The sequence below is a fragment of the Gouania willdenowi genome, unplaced genomic scaffold (assembly GCF_900634775.1).
Source record: "Gouania willdenowi unplaced genomic scaffold, fGouWil2.1 scaffold_59_arrow_ctg1, whole genome shotgun sequence".
Classification (NCBI taxonomy): domain Eukaryota; kingdom Metazoa; phylum Chordata; class Actinopteri; order Blenniiformes; family Gobiesocidae; genus Gouania; species Gouania willdenowi.
In genome coordinates, this window is record NW_021145223.1 from 1 (window position 1) to 24,868 (window position 24,868).

General features: G+C 42.4%; 1 protein-coding gene and 1 long non-coding RNA gene across 2 annotated transcripts in view; one reads left to right on the forward strand and one right to left on the reverse strand.

Moving 5' to 3' along the window:
- The first annotated feature begins 3,056 nt into the window (after positions 1–3,056).
- LOC114460677 (forkhead box protein J1-B-like) lies at positions 3,057–5,400 on the forward strand. The gene is made up of 3 exons (XM_028442601.1): positions 3,057–3,182; positions 4,024–4,563; positions 4,681–5,400. Exons 1-3 carry the CDS (start codon positions 3,165–3,167, stop codon positions 5,368–5,370), a joined length of 1,248 nt encoding a protein of 415 aa, XP_028298402.1. The 5' UTR covers positions 3,057–3,164; the 3' UTR covers positions 5,371–5,400.
- Positions 5,401–6,551: 1,151 nt separating this feature from the next.
- LOC114460678 (uncharacterized) overlaps positions 6,552–24,868 on the reverse strand; it is a 33,625-nt gene continuing 15,308 nt past the window's right edge. The window contains exons 2-3 of the long non-coding RNA XR_003673697.1: positions 6,998–7,047; positions 6,552–6,608 (exon numbers count right to left, since the gene is read on the reverse strand). This is a non-coding gene — a long non-coding RNA (uncharacterized LOC114460678). The remainder of the gene's footprint in view (positions 6,609–6,997; positions 7,048–24,868) is intronic.

Below are 24,868 nucleotides of genomic sequence, written 5' to 3' on the forward strand. Positions count from 1 at the left end.
CTCTCCCAACAACATATATCTCATGACACGGCAGCACATCTGTTGTTTGTGTTGGAAACACAGAAACACAGAGAAAATGACAACATCCACAAAGTCAATCCTACCATTCACTGTAGAAAATATGAACAATGTTCTGACCTTACCTTTGCTGAAGGTCTGGTAGCTCAGGTGTTGGTCTCCATCTTTTAAAAGCTGTCGTTTTTCCTCAAAGAAAGTTTCTTAATCGTCTTTGGCGCTGTCATCCTGACTGTAGTGTTATAATCCCGCCCACTAGAGAACGTAGCAGCGGCCACGCTGTATCAATTCACTAATGCACTGTGAACGTACGTATAGCATTTAGCATAGCACGGTAAATGGTTTTAATCTTAGGGAACTGACTGAGCATCTGCAAACACATAAAAACACGCTATGAGAACAGAGGCAGAGCAACAATGTGCTTTTGGGAGAGGGTGTGGCCTCCTCCTGGCTCCTCCTCCTCCTGCCTTACAGCAGAGTGAGACTGTGCAGCGTCTCTGCCGTATCAGGAAATAGTGATGTTTAGGGCTATAAAAGGCACAAAATGCTGACACTTTCAAACTTATAGGTACTGTAGGCTATCGGAAATGGAAAAATAAAATATTTACAGTTGGCAGAGGTACTGCACAAAGAAAATATTTAGCAAAAATAGTGTTCATCCATCCATCCATCGTTCAGTCCAGCCTTACTAGTTTATTCCCCTGGTTTTCCAGCCAGTGACATCATTTCCTCACTGCATCTGAAACAAAATATTAATGTGAACCAAGTCATAGGATATGAATGATGTGATTAAAAATTGATAAATATTTATACATTCATAAATGAAAGAAAAGCTGTACAAATTTAAGATGTAGCACACGGCAAATAAAAGTAGAGGAAATGTATTTATTATTAAACTGCAACTTATATATTTCTTTCTGATAGTATATAATTATATATTTCATTTATATTAATTTATTATATAATATATTATTTATTTTCAATATTTATATATTTTCATAGACAGCTCCTTTATCCTTTATATGATTTATACTTTGTGGGAGACATACTGTAGTTAATAGTTTTCACAGCAGATATGATTTGTTTTTAAATTCCGGGATTTAAAAATGGGATTATTTACATTTTTCTTGTACTCTGTTTATTTTCGATTGTTGATACATTATTTTGTTATTAGAGTATCAAAGAAAGGAAAATAAATGAATATTCAAGACCTATAAGAAGTGTTCATGTGACTTTAATTATTCAATATATAGTGTGAAAATACAGTAAAAAAAAGCAAAAATAATCGTGATGATCATAATATCGCAATTAATTCTCTGACAATAATTGTAGCGAGAAAATCTGTATATGTGACATCTTTAGTACACTTTAAATCTTAATGTACAGATCTATAATGGTGCAGTGTAGGGGTCCAGCATAGCTATTGCAATAATGTGACACAGAAACATGAATCGCGCTGAGTGAAAGTTTAATTGTTTGCACTTGGTGCTCCGTCTCAACCTCTGCTTAGGAGAGGCGTTCAGATATACTGGATTATAAGCCTGGCCGATAAATCGATAACGATATACATCGAAAAGAAAATATGTGAGAGAATGTTTGATAGTTTCACGGAACTCAGTTAGAAAAAACCCAGAAACAACCCGCGACCCAGAACCGTAAGGCATTCTGGGGGATGTAGGCAGATGAACGGCTTGAACTGCTCCAAAGTAGCGGTGTACATTAGCAGTTTCATGTTTCACTGTGGATGTACCGGTGCTTGGTTAAAGACCAGACATCCAACAAAGTGAACCAGTCCAAGATCCTCCGCCAGATCCACCCAGAGAGACAGATGCACGCTGGAAAAGCTAACTAAGCTAAGCTAACCCACCGACACATCAGACTGGACTAAGAGCCAACGCTAACCACCGGTGAGACCAAGTTAAAAATACATGGCTTACTGTCATCAAACCATAAATGGCCACTAATTTACGTAGGATAAAAGCTAACATGTCACACGTTGTGTGAAATAAACACATAAAGTTAATTATATTTCATGTGTTCAAACAAAGCTGGTCCCATTAGACAGTAATGTAATTATTGTGATAATTACACCTAAATATCCTGTTAGTTCTGCTCTCAGTAATTAATGATTAAATCATCAAGTCTGATCTGGTTTAATTAAAGACAATCACAGAGATATTTATCAGCCATAACTTTATGTAACTCGTTATCAGATATAAAATAAACTACATTCAGCAGCAGTAATTCATTTTAAACAGTAAAAACACTATTAGTTATTTTTCATGTGCTTTTTCTTCTTTTATTTTTTTAGAAAATAATTTCATTATAAATGAGGAGAAATAAATGCCAAAATAATTGTACCCATAATATTTTCTTAATGATACCCTGCTGTTGGTTTCATGTCAGAGATGTCAGTTCTTCCACAGGTGTGCACTGATTTATTATTTATAAAATATGTTGCACATTTTCTTTGATTAGGCATTTATTTAATGTCTATATTTGTACATTCAACAGTTGTTTTTTTTTTAATTGAGCTTTTTTAGTTTATTTCCATAGCTTTGTTGACCTCTTTTAAAATGTTAAAGATTACGTTTAAAATAAAAGTATCTAAATGTTTTTCTTCTAGTCCTTATTTTAAATAGGTGAAAAAATGAAAAATAATCAATATGACTGAAAGCAGTGTTTACCATGTAAAACATGTTTTTATGTATTCTAGAAGCCATTATTATGCATTATAAATGTATCAAACACTACCCTACGTCTTAAGAGGGCTATAGTTGTCTTTATTATAATAAATAAGTAGTTATTTTAACATAAGCACCGCTGTTTGGCTCAGTGTAACTAATGCTCACATTGACTTCTACAGATACAAGATTTTTTAACCCCAAAATTACTTTTTTAAAGCTAAAAACAAAAGTATTAGGGTATTAAGTAGTGCTACAGGAGCCCTGCTCATAATCATGCATTTTTTAAAGTTCCCACTAGTGGCAGTTGAGCCAATGTTTACAGGTAGTCATGGTAACGCAGGCTAAAAGATGAAAGCTGATCAGAATCTACCGCAGTGTGAGTTTTGCAGCAGGATCTACAACAGTGACTGACTAAAGGAGGTCTAATATCTTTAAAAGCAGCCCGTAAACATTGACCAGCAGATGTCAGCAGTGATCAAGGTTTGTCACCAACGTTAGAAGTAATATTGTAAACTTTAATGATTAGTTCACTGATATTCCTGAATCAAGTTAGTAAATTTTGCTGGATTTGTAATATTGTAAATATAGTTATTTATTCAGATAAATTCCTGAATCAAGTAAAAAAAAGAAAAAAATACAGTTTGTTTAATAAGATTAAAAATGTAGTTACATATTCAGTTCTAATCCTGTGTGAGAGCTGATATTGTAAAGCACTTTGGAACTACTTTGTTATAAAACTCTACTTAAATCTAATCCATTTTAACATTTACTATTTAGTCAGAATTGTTTTATTTAATATATCATTCCAACAGTGTGGAAACCTTTTTGTGAAACTTTTACTAATTTAATTTATTAAAAACAAACAGTATTGATTCATGTTTAGCATTAATTCAATATAAATGTGAATAAATAAACATATAAATACTGACATTTAAATTCTATGGAGGCAAATGATGATGTGTAAATTATATTAATGTTTATTTATTGATTGTATTCTGTTGACCTTTGACCATGCAGGTCAAGGTTTCATTTAGTTTTACCTTCATCTTTTTAATGTGTGGAATCTGTTTGTTTCCAGGACATTAAAGCTGTTTATATCTGACTAAAATCTCACTGATGTATTCTGGACCAAACCCATTCACACATTTATACACCAGCAGCAGAACTTTAAAGTTTGTTCTGAGGCTGAATAGGAGTCAAACCCCAGCACAGATATGTCATTTAGACCACAGGGAAGTGATTTATTATGATGTTTAAACAGGAAGTAGGATTTTTTTTTAATTTTGTGTTGATTTTTCCAATCTTTTATTTTCCATGCCAGTTGGAGCATCTTCAGTCTCAAACCAGGATGCCGGTCTTTCCAATGCCTCGAGCCAAAAGGTTTAAGGTGGACAGGTTGGAGATGTACCTGGAGGATCAGGTCCAAGGGTCTGGACCTGCCCCCCTTGATGACACCCTGACCAGCCTCCACTGGCTCCAGGACTTCTCCATCCTCAGCTCAGACCCGGAGTGGCCCAGTGGCCCCGGGTGTCCCTCCTCCCAGGAGCAGCTCTTCCTCAGACGCCTTGGCAACGACTCTCCGTCCAGCCTCGCCGTGGGAGACACCGCAGCCCCCGGGATGGCTCAGTACCTCGGCAGCGACTCCACCGTTGGTCCCCATCCCCGCATCCAGGAGCAGCCCATCCCTCTGGTGGAGGTGGTCTACAAGACTGACCCCAAAGTCAAACCACCTTGTTCTCACGCCTCTCTCATCTGCATGGCCATGCAGGCCAGCAAACAGCCCAAAGTCACTGTGTCCGACATCTTTAAGTGGATAACAGAGAACTTCTGCTACTACAAACACGCAGAACCCAGCTGGAAGGTAAGTGACACCCACTTTTATTATTTGAGTATCCATCTCCCTTCATTTCTCATCACTTACTCATATTTGCTCAATGGCTTTGTAATAAATCTTGGTTTTATTGTGTCTTTGTTACAGAACTCTATTCGTCAAACCTTGTCCCGCAACAAGTGCTTCAGGAAGGTCCCCAAACAAAAAGACGAGCCCAGCAAGGGAGGTTTCTGGCAGATTGACCCAGAGTATGCAGACATGTTCGTCAACGGCATCTTCAAAGGCAGGACCAGAACGCTGAGGAGGAACAACGGTTTTCAGGGCAATCAGGACACTGCAAGAACTTCTGCTAATGAAGATGTGACTCCTGAACAAAAGCCCCTGTTGTCCACTAAACCAGACTCCATGAGGGTAGACATTCTGGCAGCAGCGTTGGAGGAAGTTCTCGGTGGTGATTGTAGCACCTTGGAAGATTCTGACCTCAACGCTGCTCTGAGGTCCCTGGAATGTGAGATGGAGGGGATGCAGGAACCAATAGGAGAGCTGGGAAGGTGGTGGGGAGACGTGATGAACCAGCAGCTGTCCTACGGCTACATGGACCTGTGTGTCACCACCACGAACGGCACAGGGAACGTAGCAGAGCTCCAGACGCCTCAGCACTATCTGTACCAGCATCAGGACCATCTCAATGAGTCCTCGGTGTCGGGGGAAGGGGCGGAGGTCAAAGTGGACACAGTGACCGTACCCCCAACCCTGGATCCAGACTTTGGTCTGAGTGAGGGCTTCTTCACAGCTACCTGTGACCATCCACCACCACCAACACTGACTGTCCTATAACAATCCTCCGACCTCATTACTTTACTCAATGCCACCACCGTTACAATCTATGTGGAATATCTATGTTTGGATTCACATGTGTATGTATATATGTAAATATGTTTTAAGTTTGTGTTTCTTTTTTAATCTTCAACTTACATTTTATTTAGTATTTTCATTTGTTTTTTTAATATTAATTTTTGTGAACTTTGTTTATATATATTAGTAAGCCCTTAGTAAGAATAAAAAACGTTTTATGTATTAATATATTTTTTTTGAGTATTTTTCACACAATACATTTTAAACTTTGAATATGTGTAGATTTATGTCTATGTTGACTGGAAAAAAATGCAATAAACCACAAAAATAATAATACTAAATGGTTGTTTTACAAATATCTCTGTAAATACAAAAACATCAGCGTTTAAATTTACATCTTAGTAACAGGTTCAAAATACAAATTATTGATATTATTAGAGGAAAGCATTGCACAAAAAAAAACAAGATAAATATAATGCACACTATATCTTTGCTATAAAAAAGAAATATACATTTAAAGTGCCCTCTAGTGGTGGTTTGCCTCATCAAGTATTCTTTTTTAATTTAAATACTTATGACTAAAATGTTATGCTATTGACAGTGACGTGCCGTGAGAACTAGGGTAGGGTAGGCAGGGCGTTGCAAATCGAGCCCACCAATGTCAACACCAATGACAATTTCATATGTTTCTGCTGGCAATCGTTAATTCAATTCAATTCAACTTTATTTGTATAGCACAATGTACAACAAAGTCATCTCAATGCGCTTATTAAAATACAAAATTCATAATAAGAAAGAAAAAACCCAATAAGATCCACATGGACAAGCATTTATCCAACTAACAAAATCAACATAATAAACACCATTAAAGAAACATAAACAACTATTTAATATAGCCTCCATACTCTCCCAACAACATATATCTCATGACACGGCAGCACATCTGTTGTTTGTGTTGGAAACACAGAAACACAGAGAAAATGACAACATCCACAAAGTCAATCCTACCATTCACTGTAGAAAATATGAACAATGTTCTGACCTTACCTTTGCTGAAGGTCTGGTAGCTCAGGTGTTGGTCTCCATCTTTTAAAAGCTGTCGTTTTTCCTCAAAAGAAAGTTTCTTAATCGTCTTTGGCGCTGTCATCCTGACTGTAGTGTTATAATCCCGCCCACTAGAGAACGTAGCAGCGGCCACGCTGTATCAATTCACTAATGCACTGTGAACGTACGTATAGCATTTAGCATAGCACGGTAAATGGTTTTAATCTTAGGGAACTGACTGAGCATCTGCAAACACATAAAAACACGCTATGAGAACAGAGGCAGAGCAACAATGTGCTTTTGGGAGAGGGTGTGGCCTCCTCCTGGCTCCTCCTCCTCCTGCCTTACAGCAGAGTGAGACTGTGCAGCGTCTCTGCCGTATCAGGAAATAGTGATGTTTAGGGCTATAAAAGGCACAAAATGCTGACACTTTCAAACTTATAGGTACTGTAGGCTATCGGAAATGGAAAAATAAAATATTTACAGTTGGCAGAGGTACTGCACAAAGAAAATATTTAGCAAAAATAGTGCTCATCCATCCATCCATCGTTCAGTCCAGCCTTACTAGTTTATTCCCCTGGTTTTCCAGCCAGTGACATCATTTCCTCACTGCATCTGAAACAAAATATTAATGTGAACCAAGTCATAGGATATGAATGATGTGATTAAAAATTGATAAATATTTATACATTCATAAATGAAAGAAAAGCTGTACAAATTTAAGATGTAGCACACGGCAAATAAAAGTAGAGGAAATGTATTTATTATTAAACTGCAACTTATATATTTATTTCTGATAGTATATAATTATATATTTCATTTATATTAATTTGTTATATAATATATTATTTATTTTCAATATTTATATATTTTCATAGACAGCTCCTTTATCCTTTATATGATTTATACTTTGTGGGAGACATACTGTAGTTAATAGTTTTCACAGCAGATATGATTTGTTTTTAAATTCCGGGATTTAAAAATGGGATTATTTACATTTTTCTTGTACTCTGTTTATTTTCGATTGTTGATACATTATTTTGTTATTAGAGTATCAAAGAAAGGAAAATAAATGAATATTCAAGACCTATAAGAAGTGTTCATGTGACTTTAATTATTCAATATATAGTGTGAAAATACAGTAAAAAAAGCAAAAATAATCGTGATGATCATAATATCGCAATTAATTCTCTGACAATAATTGTAGCGAGAAAATCTGTAATTGTGACATCTTTAGTACACTTTAAATCTTAATGTACAGATCTACAATGGTGCAGTATAGGGGTCCAGCATAGCTATAGCAATAATGTGACACAGAAACATGAATTGCACTGAGTGAAAGTTTAATTGTTTTCACTTGGTGCTCCGTCTCAACCTCTGCTTAGGAGAGGCGTTCAGATATACTGGATTATAAGCCTGGCCGATAAATCGATAACAATATATATCGAAAAGAAAATATGTGAGAGAATGTTTGATAATTTCACTGAACTCAGTTAGAAAAAACCCAGAAACAACACGCGACCCAGAACCGCAAGGCATTCTGGGGGATGTAGGCAGATGAACGGCTTGAACTGCTCCAAAGTAGCGGTGTACATTAGCAGTTTCATGTTTCACTGTGGATGTACCGGTGCTTGGTTAAAGACCAGACATCCAACAAAGTGAACCAGTCCAAGATCCTCCGCCAGATCCACCCAGAGAGACAGATGCACGCTGGAAAAGCTAACTAAGCTAAGCTAACCCACGACACATCAGAGTGGACTAAGAGCTAACGCTAACCACCGGTGAGACCAAGTTAAAAATACATGGCTTACTGTCATCAAACCATAAATGGCCACTAATTTACGTAGGATAAAAGCTAACATGTCACACGTTGTGTGAAATAAACACATAAAGTTAATTATATTTCATGTGTTCAAACAAAGCTGGTCCCATTAGACAGTAATGTAATTAAAGCCGCGAGCGGCGTCATAGGTTCCGATGAAGCGGCCGGGGGCGGTAACCCACGGTCACGTATACCACTGTTTTGGGAATTGGCCTGAGCAAATTTGGTGTAAATTGGTGTAAAAACAACTGAGATATTGCATTTACCAAGAAATGGCAAAAGATTTTCCTGTCATGATAGGCCCCTCCCACTTTTCACAGCCTGCTCTATTTGCCATAGCAATGTGCTTCCATCTAATAAGATTCATCCTACAGTGTTTTGAAGTCAACACGACATGTCGTCTTTCTGCCAGAGCTGCTGGCGTAGGACGGCCCAAGAAGCGGCGCCCTCTGAGAGCGCAAAGCATTGTGGGTGTTTTTGGTTATCGTTTGTTGTTTGGGGTTGTACGGTCATCATGTGTATCAAATATGAAGCACTTTGAACTTTGCATTCTGGAGTTGTAAGCGTTTTCGTATAACGGCGTAGTTATGGCGAAGGATTTTTCTGTGTGATTATAGGCCCCTCCCACTGGCCATGATGGGTAATTTGGTCATCGAGCGTTGTTCATGGATGGACAATCATCGTGTGTATCAAATATGAAGCAGTTTGAATTTAGCATTCTAGAGTTATAAGCTTCTTCCTATTACAGCGTGCTGATGGCGAAGAATTCTCCTGTGTCATGATAGGCCCCTCCCACTTTTCACAGCGTGGTATATTTTCCATCGCAATGTGCTTCCATCTAATAAGATTCATCCTACAGTGTTTTCAAGTCAACACGACATATCGTCTTTCCGTTACAGCTGCTCGTGTAGGACGACCACAGAAGCGGCGCCCTCTGAGAACGCAAGGCATTGTGGGTAAATTGGTTATCGTTTGTTGTTTAGCTCTGGACAGTGATCGTGTGTATCAAATATGAAGCAGTTTGATCTTTGCAATCTAGAGTTATAAGCGTTTTTGTATAACGGCATAGTTATGGCGAGGGATTTTCATGTGTCATTATAGGCCCCTCCCACTGGCCATGATGGGTAATTTGGTCATCGAGCGTTGTTCATGGATGGACAATCATCGTGTGTATCAAATATGAAGCAGTTTGAACTTTGCATTCTAGAGTTATAAGCGTTTTCTTATAACGGCGTAGTTATGGCGAGGGATTTTCGTGTGTCATTATAGGCCCCTCCCACTGGCCATGATGGGTAATTTGGTCATCGAGCGTTGTTCATGGATGGACAATCATCGTGTGTATAAAATATGAAGCAGTTTAAACTTTGCATTGAAGCGTTATAAGCATTTTCCTATTATAGCGTGCTGATGGCGAAGGATTCTCCCGTGTCATTATAGGCCCCTCCCACTGATCACAGCCTTTTTTTTTTCTTCCATAGCAATTTGCTCCCCTCTGTGTAGGTTCATCCTACAGTGTTTTGAAGTCAACATGACATATCGTCTGTCCGCTACAGCTGCTCGTGTTGGACGACCACAAAAGCGGCGCCCTCTGACAACGCAAGGCATTGTGGGTAAATTGGTTATCGTTTGTTGTTTAGCTCTGGACAGTGATCGTGTGTATCAAATATGAAGCAGTTTGAACTTTGCATTCTAGAGTTATAAGCGTTTTCGTATAACGGCGTAGTTATGGCGAGGGATTTTCCTGTGTCATGATAGGCCCCTCCCACTTTTCACAGCTTGCTCTATTTGCCATAGAAATGTGCTTCCATCTAATAAGATTCATCCTACAGTGTTTTGAAGTCAACACGACATATCGTCTGTCCGCTACAGCTGCTCGTGTTGGATGACCACAGAAGCGGCGCCCTCTGAGAACGCAAGGCATTATGGGTAAATTGGTTTTCGAGTTTTGTTTATGGCTGTACGGTCATCATGTGTATCAAATATGAAGCAGTTTGAACTTTGCATTCTACAGTTATAAGCTTTTTCCTAGAACGGCGTCCTGTAAATGCTAACCGTGTACATGACCTTAAATGACACCGGTCGAAAACACAAGGCATGATGGGAAATGTTTCAAAGCAGTCATGACCAAGCTTGGGCACATGTCCTTTGTGTGAAATTTGAAGCTGATCGAAGTTTGTGTGTCAGAGTTATGGAGATTTGGAATTTTTTGCGTGCTAACGAAAATTAGCATTGCATTTTTGTGGCGGCGCCACGACCAAACCGTGACAGATACGAAAATTCTTTCGATAACTTTTCATCTTCAATGGGTCCTATGTGGTGTTGCCAAGTTTTAAGCGAATCGGATGAATCCCCTCAGACGAGATAGCGCAGATGCATTTTTGACCTTTGACCCAAGATGGCTGACTTCCTGTTTGGTTTTGGGCGGGGTCACAATGTAACTTTTTGCTCATTCTGGGGCGAAGACTACATGTGGCGATTTTCGTGCAAATCGGTCAGACCTGGCAGTCGTGTGGTTCCATCGTTTGTTTTGGCGGCTAAAACGCACGCTACGCGTGCGTTTTCTGTCCGTTTTTTTTTCACGCCACCAAATTATCAAATTTTTCGCCAGGCCTGAGGTGCGTGCAAATTTCGGTGAGTTTTCGGGCATTTTTAGGGGGTCGAATTAGCGATCAAAGGCGGGCGGGGTATAATAATAATAATAATTAAAGCCGCGAGCGGCGTCATAGGTTCCGATGAAGCGGCCGGGGGCGGTAACCCACGGTCACGTATACCACTGTTGGGGATTTGGGAATTGGCCTAGAGTTATAAGCGTTTTCGTATAACGGTGTAGTTATGGCGAGGGATTTTCCTGTGTCATGATAGGCCCCTCCCACTTTTCACAGCCTGCTCTATTTGCCATAGCAATGTGCTTCCATCTAATAAGATTCATCCTACAGTGTTTTGAAGTCAACACGACATGTCGTCTTGCAGCTAGAGCTGCTGGTGTAGGACAGCCCAAGAAGCGGCGCCCTCTGAGAGCGCAAGGCATTGTGGGTGTTTTTTGGTTATCGTTTGTTGTTTGGGGCTGTACGGTCATCATGTGTATCAAAAATGAAGCAGTTTGAACTTTGCACTCTAGAGTTATAAGCGTTTTCGTATAACGGCGTAGTTATGGCGAGGGATTTTCCTGTGTGATTATAGGCCCCTCCCACTGGCCATGATGGGTAATTTGGTCATCGAGCGTTGTTCATCGATGGACAATCATCGTGTGTATCAAATATGAAGCAGTTTGAACTTTGCATTGGAGCGGTATAAGAATTTTCCTATTATAGCGTGTTGATGGCGAAGAATTTTCCAGTGACATTTTAGGCCACTCCCACTGACCACAGTCTGTTGTTTCTTCAATAGGAATTTGCTCCCCTCTGTGTAGGTTCATCCTACAGTGTTTTGAAGTCAACACGACATATCGTCTGTCCGCTACAGCTGCTCGTGTAGGACGACCACAGAAGCGGCGCCCTCTGAGAACGCAAGGCATTGTGGGTAAATTGGTTATCGTTTGTTGTTTAGCTCTGGACAGTGATCGTGTGTATCAAATATGAAGCAGTTTGAACTTTGCACTCTAGAGTTATAAGCGTTTTCGTATAACGGCGTAGTTATGGCGAGGGATTTTCCTGTGTCATGATAGGCCCCTCCCACTTTTCACAGCCTGCTCTATTTGCCATAGCAATGTGCTTCCATCTAATAAGATTCATCCTACAGTGTTTTGAAGTCAACACGACATATCGTCTGTCCGCTACAGCTGCTCGTGTAGGACGACCACAGAAGCGGCGCCCTCTGAGAACGCAAGGCATTGTGGGTAAATTGGTTATCGTTTGTTGTTTAGCTGTGGACAGTGATCGTATGTATCAAATATGAAGCAGTTTGAACTTTGCACTCTAGAGTTATAAGCGTTTTCGTATAACGGCGTAGTTATGGCGAGGGATTTTCGTGTGTCATTATAGGCCCCTCCCACTGGCCATGATGGGTAATTTGGTCATCGAGCGTTGTTTATGGATGGACAATCATCGTGTGTATCAAATATGAAGCAGTTTGAACTTTGCATTGAAGCGTTATAAGCATTTTCCTATTATAGCGTGCTGATGGCGAAGGATTCTCCCGTGTCATTATAGGCCCCTCCCACTGATCACAGCCTGTTTTTTCTTCCATAGCAATTTGCTACCCTCTGTGTAGGTTCATCCTACAGTGTTTTGAAGTCAACACGACATATCGTCTGTCCACTACAGCTGCTCGTGTAGGCCGACCACAGAAGCGGCGCCCACTGAGAACGCAAGGCATTGTGGGTAAATTGGTTATCGTTTGTTGTTTAGCTCTGGACAGTGATCGTGTGTATCAAATATGAAGCAGTTTGAACTTTGCATTCTAGAGTTATAAGCTTTTTCCTAGAACGGCGTCCTGTAAATGCTAACCGTGTACATGACCTTAAATGACACCGGTCGAAAACACAAGGCATGATGGGAAATGTTTCAAAGCAGTCATGACCAAGCTTGGGCACATGTCTTTTGTGTGAAATTTGAAGCTGATCGAAGTTTGTGTGTCAGAGTTATGGAGATTTGGAATTTTTTGCGTGCTAACGAAAATTAGCATTGCATTTTTGTGGCGGCGCCACGACCAAACCGTGACAGATACGAAAATTCTTTCGATAACTTTTCATCTTCAATGGGTCCTATGTGGTGTTGCCAAGTTTTAAGCGAATTGGATGAATCCCCTCAGACGAGATAGCGCAGATGCGTTTCGAGGGCGAAACGCCATTTTTGACCTTTGACCCAAGATGGCTGACTTCCTGTTTGGTTTTGGGCGGGGTCACAATGTAACTTTTTGCTCATTCTGGGGCGAAGACTACATGTGGCGATTTTCGTGCAAATCGGTCAGACCTGGCAGTCGTGTGGTTCCATCGTTTGTTTTGGCGGCTAAAACGCACGCTACGCGTGCGTTTTCTGTCCGTTTTTTTTCACGCCACCAAATTATCAAATTTTTCGCCAGGCCTGAGGTGCGTGCAAATTTCGGTGAGTTTTCGGGCATTTTTAGGGGGTCGAATTAGCGATCAAAGGCGGGCGGGGTATAATAATAATAATAATTAAAGCCGCGAGCGGCGTCATAGGTTCCGATGAAGCGGCCGGGGGCGGTAACCCACGGTCACGTATACCACTGTTTTGGGAATTGGCCTGAGCAAATTTGGTGTAAATTGGTGTAAAAACAACTGAGATATTGCATTTACCAAGAAATGGCGAAAGATTTTCCTGTCATGATAGGCCCTTCCCACTTTTCACAGCCTGCTCTATTTGCCATAGCAATGTGCTTCCATCTAATAAGATTCATCCTACAGTGTTTTGAAGTCAACACGACATATCGTTTGTCCGCTACAGCTGCTCGTGTAGGACGACCACAGAAGCGGCGCCCTCTGAGAACGCAAGGCATTATGGGTAAATTGGTTATGGAGTTTTGTTTATGGCTGGACAGTCGTCGTGTGTATCAAATATGAAGCAGTTTGAATTTAGCATTCTGGAGTTATAAGCTTTTTCCTATTACAGCGTGCTGATGGCGAAGAATTCTCCTGTGTCATGATAGGCCCCTCCCACTTTTCACAGCCTGGTATATTTTCCATCGCAATGTGCTTCCATCTAATAAGATTCATCCTACAGTGTTTTCAAGTCAACACGACATATCGTCTGTCCGCCACAGCTGCTCGTGTAGGACGACCACAGAAGCGACGCCCTCTGTGAACGCAAGGCATTGTGGGAAAATTGGTTATCGTTTGTTGTTTAGCTCTGGACAGTGATCGTGTGTATCAAATATGAAGCAGTTTGAACTTTGCACTCTAGAGTTATAAGCGTTTTCGTATAACGGCGTAGTTATGGCGAGGGATTTTCTTGTGTCATTATAGGCCCCTCCCACTGGCCATGATGGGTAATTTGGTCATCGAGCGTTGTTTATTGATGGACAATCATCGTGTGTATCAAATATGAAGCAGTTTGAACTTTGCATTGAAGCGTTATAAGCATTTTCCTATTATAGCGTGCTGATGGCGAAGGATTCTCCCGTGTCATTATAGGCCCCTCCCACTGATCACAGCCTGTTTTTTCTTCCATAGCAATTTGCTCCCCTCTGTGTAGGTTCATCCTACAGTGTTTTGAAGTCAACACGACATATCGTCTCTCCGCTACAGCTGCTCGTGTTGGACGACCACAGAAGCGGCGCCCTGTGAGAACGCAAGGCATTATGGGTAAATTGGTTCTCGAGTTTTGTTTATGGCTGTACGGTCATCATGTGTATCAAATATGAAGCAGTTTGAACTTTGCATTCTAGAGTTATAAGCGTTTTCTTATAACGGCGTAGTTATGGCGAGGGATTTTCATGTGTCATTATAGGCCCTTCCCACTGGCCATGATGGGTAATTTGGTCATCGAGCTTTGTTTATGGATGGACAATCATCGTGTGTATCAAATATGAAGCAGTTTGAACTTTGCATTCTGGAGTTGCAAGCGTTTTCGTATAACGGCGTAGTTATGGCGAGGGATTTTCCTGTGTCATGATAGGCCCCTCCCACTTTTCACAGCCTGCTCTATTTGCCATAGAAATGTGCTTCGTGCTTCCATCTAATAAGATTCATCCTACATTGTTTTGAAGTCAACACGACATATCGTCTGTCCGCTACAGCTGCTCGTGTTGGACGACCACAGAAGCGGCGCCCTCTGAGAACGCAAGGCATTATGGGTAAATTGGTTCTCGAGTTTTGTTTATGGCTGTACAGTCATCATGTGTATCAAATATGAAGCAGTTTGAACTTTGCATTCTGGAGTTGCAAGCGTTTTCGTATAACGGCGTAGTTATAGCGAGGGATTTTCCTGTGTCATGATAGGCCCCTCCCACTTTTCACAGCCTGCTCTATTTGCCATAGAAATGTGCTTCGTGCTTCCATCTAATAAGATTCATCCTACAGTGTTTTGAAGTCAACACGACATATCGTCTGTCCGCTACAGCTGCTCGTGTTGGACGACCACAGAAGCGGCGCCCTCTGAGAACGCAAGGCATTATGGGTAAATTGGTTCTCGAGTTTTGTTTATGGCTGTACAGTCATCATGTGTATCAAATATGAAGCAGTTTGAACTTTGCATTCTGGAGTTGCAAGCGTTTTCGTATAACGGCGTAGTTATGGCGAGGGATTTTCCTGTGTCATGATAGGCCCCTCCCACTTTTCACAGCCTGCTCTATTTGCCATAGAAATGTGCTTCGTGCTTCCATCTAATAAGATTCATCCTACAGTGTTTTGAAGTCAACACGACATATCGTCTGTCCGCTACAGCTGCTCGTGTTGGACGACCACAGAAGCGGCGCCCTCTGAGAACGCAAGGCATTATGGGTAAATTGGTTCTCGAGTTTTGTTTATGGCTGTACGGTCATCATGTGTATCAAATATGAAGCAGTTTGAACTTTGCATTGGAGCGGTATAAGCATTTTCCTATTACAGCGTGTTGATGGCGAAGAATTTTCCAGTGACATTTGAGGCCCCTCCCACTGATCACAGCCTGTTTTTTCTTCCATAGCAATTTGCTACCCTCTGTGTAGGTTCATCCTACAGTGTTTTGAAGTCAATACGACATATCGTCTGTCCGCTACAGCTGCTCGTGTAGGACGACCACAGAAGCGGCGCCCTCTGAGAACGCAAGGCATTGTGGGTAAATTGGTTATCGTTTGTTGTTTAGCTCTGAACAGTGATCGTGTGTATCAAATATGAAGCAGTTTGAACTTTGCACTCTAGAGTTATAAGCGTTTTCGTATAACGGCGTAGTTATGGCGAGGGATTTTCGTGTGTGATTATAGGCCCCTCCCACTGGCCATGATGGGTAATTTGGTCATCGAGCGTTGTTTATGGATGGACAATCATCGTGTGTATCAAATATGAAGCAGTTTGAACTTTGCATTGAAGCGTTATAAGCATTTTCCTATTATAGCGTGCTGATGGCGAAGGATTCTCCCGTGTCATTATAGGCCCCTCCCACTGATCACAGCCTGTTTTTTCTTCCATAGCAATTTGCTACCCTCTGTGTAGGTTCATCCTACAGTGTTTTGAAGTCAACACGACATATCGTCTGTCCGCTACAGCTGCTCGTGTTGGACGACCACAGAAGCGGCGCCCTCTGAGAACGCAAGGCATTATGGGTAAATTGGTTCTCGAGTTTTGTTTATGGCTGTACAGTCATCATGTGTATCAAATATGAAGCAGTTTGAACTTTGCATTCTGGAGTTGCAAGCGTTTTCGTATAACGGCGTAGTTATGGCGAGGGATTTTCCTGTGTCATGATAGGCCCCTCCCACTTTTCACAGCCTGCTCTATTTGCCATAGAAATGTGCTTCGTGCTTCCATCTAATAAGATTCATCCTACAGTGTTTTGAAGTCAACACGACATATCGTCTGTCCGCTACAGCTGCTCGTGTTGGACGACCACAGAAGCGGCGCCCTCTGAGAACGCAAGGCATTATGGGTAAATTGGTTCTCGAGTTTTGTTTATGGCTGTACGGTCATCATGTGTATCAAATATGAAGCAGTTTGAACTTTGCATTGGAGCGGTATAAGCATTTTCCTATTACAGCGTGTTGATGGCGAAGAATTTTCCAGTGACATTTCAGGCCCCTCCCACTGATCACAGCCTGTTTTTTCTTCCATAGCAATTTGCTACCCTCTGTGTAGGTTCATCCTACAGTGTTATGAAGTCAATACGACATATCGTCTGTCCGCTACAGCTGCTCGTGTAGGACGACCACAGAAGCGGCGCCCTCTGAGAACGCAAGGCATTGTGGGTAAATTGGTTATCGTTTGTTGTTTAGCTCTGAACAGTGATCGTGTGTATCAAATATGAAGCAGTTTGAACTTTGCACTCTAGAGTTATAAGCGTTTTCGTATAACGGCGTAGTTATGGCGAGGGATTTTCGTGTGTGATTATAGGCCCCTCCCACTGGCCATGATGGGTAATTTGGTCATCGAGCGTTGTTTATGGATGGACAATCATCGTGTGTATCAAATATGAAGCAGTTTGAACTTTGCATTGAAGCGTTATAAGCATTTTCCTATTATAGCGTGCTGATGGCGAAGGATTCTCCCGTGTCATTATAGGCCCCTCCCACTGATCACAGCCTGTTTTTTCTTCCATAGCAATTTGCTACCCTCTGTGTAGGTTCATCCTACAGTGTTTTGAAGTCAACACGACATATCGTCTGTCCGCTACAGCTGCTCGTGTAGGACGACCATAGAAGCGGCGCCCTCTGAGAACGCAAGGCATTATGGGTAAATTGGTTCTCGAGTTTTGTTTATGGCTGTACGGTCATCATGTGTATCAAATATGAAGCAGTTTGAACTTTGCATTCTAGAGTTATAAGCTTTTTCCTAGAACGGCGTCCTGTAAATGCTAACCGTGTACATGACCTTAAATGACACCGGTCGAAAACACAAGGCATGATGGGAAATGTTTCAAAGCAGTCATGACCAAGCTTGGGCACATGTCCTTTGTGTGAAATTTGAAGCTGATCGAAGTTTGTGAGTCAGAGTTATGGAGATTTGGAATTTTTTGCGTGCTAACGAAAATTAGCATTGCAGTTTTGTGGCGGCGCCACGACCAAACCGTGACAGATACAAAAATTCTTTCGATAACTTTTCATCTTCAATGGGTCCTATGTGGTGTTGCCAAGTTTTAAGCGAATCGGATGAATCCCCTCAGACTAGATAGCGCAGATGCGTTTCGAGGGCGAAACGCCATTTTTGACCTTTGACCCAAGATGGCTGACTTCCTGTTTGGTTTTGGGCGGGGTCACAATGTAACTTTTTGCTCATTCTGGGGCGAAGACTACATGTGGCGATTTTCGTGCAAATCGGTCAGACCTGGTGGTCGTGTGGTTCCATCGTTTATTTTGGCGGCAAAAACGCACGCTATGCGTGCGTTTTCTGTCCGTTTTTTTTTCACGCCACCAAATTGTCAAATTTTTCGCCAGGCCTGAGGTGCGTGCAAATTTCGGTGAGTTTTCGGGCATTTTTAGGGGGTCGAATTAGCGATCAAAGGCGGGCGGGGTATAATAATAATAATAATAGGAAATAAAAGCGAAAACAATAGGTTCCTCTGTCCCATTCTGGGACATCGGAACCTAATTAAAGCCGCGAGCGGCGTCATAGGTTCCGATGAAGCGGCCGGGGGCGGTAACCCACGGTCACGTATACCACTGTTGAGGATTTGGGAATTGGCCTGGAGTTGTAAGCGTTTTCGTATAACGGCGTAGTTATGGTGAGGGATTTTCCTGTGTCATGATAGGCCCCTCCCACTTTTCACAGCCTGCTCTATTTGCCATAGCAATGTGCTTCCATCAAATAAGATTCATCCTACAGTGTTTTGAAGTCAACACGACATGTCGTCTTGCCGCTAGAGTTGCTGGCGTAGGACGGCCCAAGAAGCGGCGCCCTCTGAGAGCGCAAGGCATTGTGGGTGTTTTTGGTTATCGTTTGTTGTTTGGGGCTGTACGGTCATCATGTGTATCAAATATGAAGCACTTTGAACTTTGCATTCTGGAGTTGTAAGCGTTTTCGTAAAACGGCGTAGTTATGGCGAAGGATTTACCTGTGTAATGATAGGCCCCTCCCACTGGCCATGATGGGTAATTTGGTCATCGAGCGTTGTTTATGGATGGACAATCATCGTGTGTATCAAATATGAAGCAGTTTGAACTTTGCATTGGAGCGTTATAAGCATTTTCCTATTACAGCGTGTTGATGGCGAAGAATTTTGCAGTGACATTTTAGGCCCCTCCCACTGATCACAGCCTTTTTTTTCTTCCATAGCAATTTGCTCCCCTCTGTGTAGGTTCATCCTACAGTGTTTTGAAGTCAACACGACATATCGTCTGTCCGCTACAGCTGCTCGTGTAGGCCGACCACAGAAGCGGCGCCCACTGAGAACGCAAGGCATTGTGGGTAAATTGGTTATCGTTTGTTGTTTGGCTCTGGACAGTGATCGTGTGTATCAAATATGAAGCAGTTTGAACTTTGCACTCTAGAGTTATAAGCGTTTTCGTATAACGGCGTAGTTATGGCGAGGGATTTTCATGTGTCATTATAGGCCCCTCCCACTTTTCACAGCCTGCTCTATTTGCCATAGAAATGTGCTTCCATCTAATAAGATTCATCCTGCAGTGTTTTGAAGTCAACACGACATATCGTCTGTCCGCTACAGCTGCTCGTGTTGGACGACCACAGAAGCGGCGCCCTCTGAGAACGCAAGGCATTATGGGTAAATTGGTTCTCGAGTTTTGTTTATGGCTGTACGGTCATCATGTGTATCAAATATGAAGCAGTTTGAACTTTGCATTCTAGAGTTATAAGCTTTCTCCTAGAACGGCGTCCTGTAAATGCTAACCGTGTACATGACCTTAAATGACACCGGTCGAAAACACAAGGCATGATGGGAAATGTTTCAAAGCAGTCATGACCAAGCTTGGGCACATGTCCTTTGTGTGAAATTTGAAGCTGATTGAAGTTTGTGTGTCAGAGTTATGGAGATTTGGAATTTTTTGCGTGCTAACGAAAATTAGCATTGCATTTTTGTGGCGGCGCCACGACCAAACCGTGACAGATACGAAAATTCTTTCGATAACTTTTCATCTTCAATGGGTCCTATGTGGTGTTGCCAAGTTGTAAGCGAATCGGATGAATCCCCTCAGACTAGATAGCGCAGATGCGTTTCGAGGGCGAAACGCCATTTTTGACCTTTGACCCAAGATGGCTGACTTCCTGTTTGGTTTTGGGCGGGGTCACAATGTAACTTTTTGCTCATTCTGGGGCGGAGACTACACGTGGCGATTTTCGTACATATCGGTCAAACCTGGCGGTCGTGCGGTTCCATCGTTTTTTTGGCGGCGAAAACGCACGCTACGCGTGCGTTTTCTGTCCGTTTTTTTTCACGCCACCTAATTATCAAATTTTTCGCCAGGCCTGAGGTGCGTGCAAATTTCGGTGAGTTTTCGGGCATTTTTAGGGGGTCGAATTAGCGATCAAAGGCGGGCGGGGTATAATAATAAAACGATATAATAGCGAAAACAATAGGTTCCTCTGTCCCATTCTGGGACATCGGAACCTAATTAAAGCCGCGAGCGGCGTCATAGGTTCCGATGAAGCGGCCGAGGGCGGTAACCCACGGTCACGTATACCACTGTTGGGGATTTGGGAATCGGCCTGGAGTTGTAAGTGTTTTCGTATAACGGCGTAGCTATGGCGATGGATTTTCCTGTGTCATGATAGGCCCCTCCCACTTTTCACAGCCTGCTCTTTTTGCCATAGCAATGTGCTTCCATCTAATAAGATTCATCCTACAGTGTTTTGAAGTCAACACGACATATCGTCTGTCCGCTACAGCTGCTCGTGTTGGATGAAAACAGAAGCGGCTTCCTCTGAGAACACAAGGCATTATGGGTAAATTGGTTATCGTTTGTTGTTTGGGGCTGTACGGTCATCATGTCTATCAAATATGAAGCACTTTGAACTTTGCATTCTAGAGTTATAAGCTTTTTCCTATTACAGCGTGCTGATGGCGAAGGATTCTCCTGTGTCATGATAGGCCCCTCCCACTTTTCACAGCCTGCTCTTTTTGCCATAGCAATGTGCTTCCATCTAATAATATTCATCCTACAGTGTTTTGAAGTCAACACAATATATCGTCTGTCCGCTACAGCTGCTCGTGTTGGACGACCACAGAAGCGGCGCCCTCTGAGAACGCAAGGCATTGTGGGTAAATTGGTTATCGTTTGTTGTTTAGCTCTGGACAGTGATCGTTTGTATCAAATATGAAGCAGTTTGAACTTTGCACTCTAGAGTTATAAGCGTTTTCGTATATATGGCGTTGTTATGGCGAGGGATTTTCGTTTGTCATTATAAGCCCCTCCCACTGACCACAGTCTGTTGTTTCTTCAATAGGAATTTGCTCCCCTCTGTGTAGGTTCATCCTACAGTGTTTTGAAGTCAACACGACATATCGTTTGTCCGCTACAGCTGCTCGTGTTGGACGACCACAGAAGCGGCGCCCTCTGAGAACGCAAGGCATTGTGGGTAAATTAGTTATCGTTTGTTGTTTGGGGCTGTACGGTCATCATGTCTATCAAATATGAAGCACTTTGAACTTTGCATTCTGGAGTTGTAAGCGTTTTCGTATAACGGCGTAGTTATGGCGATGGATTTTCCTGTGTCATGATAGGCCCCTCCCACTTTTCACAGCCTGCTCTTTTTGCCATAGCAATGTGCTTCCATCTAATAAGATTCATCCTACAGTGTTTTGAAGTCAACACGACATATTGTCTGTCCGCTACAGCTGCTCGTGTAGGACGACCACAGTGGCGGCGCCCTCTGAGAACGCAAGGCATTGTGGGTAAATTGGTTATCGTTTGTTGTTTAGCTCTGGACAGTGATCGTATGTATCAAATATGAAGCAGTTTGAACTTTGCACTCTAGAGTTATAAGCGTTTTCGTATATATGGCGTTGTTATGGCGAGGGATTTTCGTGTGTCATTATAAGCCCCTCCCACTGACCACAGTCTGTTGTTCCTTCAATAGGAATTTGCTCCCCTCTGTGTAGGTTCATCCTACAGTGTTTTGAAGTCAACACGACATATCGTTTGTCCGCTACAGCTGCTCGTGTTGGACGACCACAGAGGGCGAAGAATTTTCCAGTGATATTTTAGGCCCCTCCCACTGACCACAGTCTGTTGTTTCTTCAATAGGAATTTGCTCCCCTCTGTGTAGGTTCATCGTACAGTGTTTTGAAGTCAACACGACATATCGTCTGTCCGCTACAGCTGCTCGTGTTGGACGACCACAGAAGCGGCGCCCTCTGAGAACGCAAGGCATTGTGGGTAAATTGGTTATCGTTTGTTGTTTAGCTCTGGACAGTGATTGTATGTATCAAATATGAAGCAGTTTGAACTTTGCACTCTAGAGTTATAAGCGTTTTCGTATATATGGCGTTGTTATGGCGAGGGATTTTCGTGTGTCATTATAAGCCCCTCCCACTGACCACAGTCTGTTGTTTCTTCAATAGGAATTTGCTCCCCTCTGTGTAGGTTCATCCTACAGTGTTTTGAAGTCAACACGACATATCGTCTGTCCGCTACAGCTGCTCGTGTTGGACGACCACAGAAGCGGCGCCCTCTGAGAACGCAAGGCATTGTGGGTAAATTGGTTATCGTTTGTTGTTTAGCTCTGGACAGTGATCGTGTGTATCAAAAATGAAGCAGTTTGAACATTGCATTCTAGAGTTATAAGCTTTTTCCTAGAACGGCGTCCTGTTGATGCTAACCGTGTACATGACCTTAAATGACACCGGTCGAAAACACAAGGCATGATGGGAAATGTTTCAAAGCAGTCATGACCAAGCTTGGGCACATGTCCTTTGTGTGAAATTTGAAGCTGATCGAAGTTTGTGTGTCAGAGTTATGGAGATTTGGAATTTTTTGCGTGCTAACGAAAATTAGCATTACATTTTTGTGGCGGCGCCACGACCAAACCGTGACAGATACGAAAATTCTTTTGATAACTTTTCATCTTCAATGGGTCCTATGTGGTGTTGCCAAGTTTTAAGCGAATCGGATGAATCCCCTCAGACTAGTTCGCGCAGATGCGTTTCGAGGGCGAAACGCCATTTTTGACCTTTGACCCAAGATGGCTGACTTCCTGTTTGGTTTTGGGCGGGGTCACAATGTAACTTTTTGCTCATTCTAGGGCGAAGACTACATGTGGCGATTTTCGTGCAAATCGGTCAAACCTGGCGGTCGTGCGGTTCCATCGTTTTTTTGGCGGCGAAAACGCACGCTACGCGTGCGTTTTCTGTCCGTTTTTTTTCACGCCACCTAATTATCAAATTTTTCGCCAGGCCTGAGGTGCGTGCAAATTTCGGTGAGTTTTCGGGCATTTTTAGGGGGTCGAATTAGCGATCAAAGGCGGGCGGGGTATAATAATAAAACGATATAATAGCGAAAACAATAGGTTCCTCTGTCCCATTCTGGGACATCGGAACCTAATTAAAGCCGCGAGCGGCGTCATAGGTTCCGATGAAGCGGCCGGGGGCGGTAACCCACGGTCACGTATACCACTGTTTTGGGAATTGGCCTGAGCAAATTTGGTGTAAATTGGTGTAAAAACAACTGAGATATTGCATTTACCAAGAAATGGCGAAAGATTTTCCTGTGTCATGATAGGCCCCTCCCACTTTTCACAGCCTGCTCTATTTGCCTTAGCAATGTGCTTCCATCTAATAAGATTCATCCTACAGTGTTTTGAAGTCAACACGACATGTCGTCTTTCTGCCAGAGCTGCTGGCGTAGGACGGCCCAAGAAGCGGCGCCCTCTGAGAGCGCAAAGCATTGTGGGTGTTTTTGGTTATCGTTTGTTGTTTGGGGTTGTACGGTCATCATGTGTATCAAATATGAAGCACTTTGAACTTTGCATTCTGGAGTTGTAAGCGTTTTCGTATAACGGCGTAGTTATGGCGAAGGATTTTCCTGTGTCATTATAGGCCCCTCCCACAGGCCATGATGGGTAATTTGGTCATCGAGCGTTGTTCATGGATGGACAATCATCGTGTGTATCAAATATGAAGCAGTTTGAACTTTGCACTCTAGAGTTATAGCATTTTCGTATAATGGCGTAGTTATGGCGAGGGATTTTCGTGTGTCATTATAGGCCCCTCCCACTGGCCATGATGGGTAATTTGGTCATCGAGCATTGTTTATGGATGGACAATCATCGTGTGTCTCAAATATGAAGCAGTTTGAACTTTGCATTGAAGCGTTATAAGCATTTTCCTATTATAGCGTGCTGATGGCGAAGGATTCTCCTGTGTCATTATAGGCCCCTCCCACTGATCACAGCCTGTTTTTTCTTCCATAGCAATTTGCTACCCTCTGTGTAGGTTCATCCTACAGTGTTTTGAAGTCAACACGACATATCGTCTGTCCGCTACAGATGCTCGTGTTGGACGACCACAGAAGCGGCGCCCTCAGAGAACGCAAGGCATTGTGGGTAAATTGGTCATTGTGTATTGTTTAGCTCTGGACAGTGATCGTGTGTATCAAATATGAAGCAGTTTGAACTTTGCATTCTAGAGTTATAAGCGTTTTCGTATAACGGCGTAGGTATGGCGAGGGATTTTCCTGTGTCATGATAGGCCCCTCCCACTTTTCACAGCCTGCTCTATTTGCCATAGCAATGTGCTTCCATCTAATAAGATTCATCCTACAGTGTTTTGAAGTCAACACGACATATCGTCTGTCCACTACAGCTGCTCGTGTAGGACGACCACATAAGTGGCGCCCTCTGAGAACGCAAGGCATTGTGGGTAAATTGGTTATCGTTTGTTGTTTAGCTGTGGACAGTGATCGTGTGTATCAAATATGAAGCAGTTTGAACTTTGCACTCTAGAGTTATAAGCGTTTTCGTATAACGGCGTTGTTATGGCGAGGGATTTTCCTGTGTCATGATAGGCCCCTCCCACTTTTCACAGCCTGCTCTATTTGCCATAGCAATGTGCTTCCATCTAATAAGATTCATCCTAC

What these genes read in the sequence shown, in the direction of transcription:
- LOC114460677 (XM_028442601.1), top strand. An exon ending in ACGCAGAACCCAGCTGGAAG is followed by an intron (nt 4,564 to 4,680) that starts GTAAGTGACACC and finishes TCTTTGTTACAG; the next exon opens with AACTCTATTCGTCAAACCTT.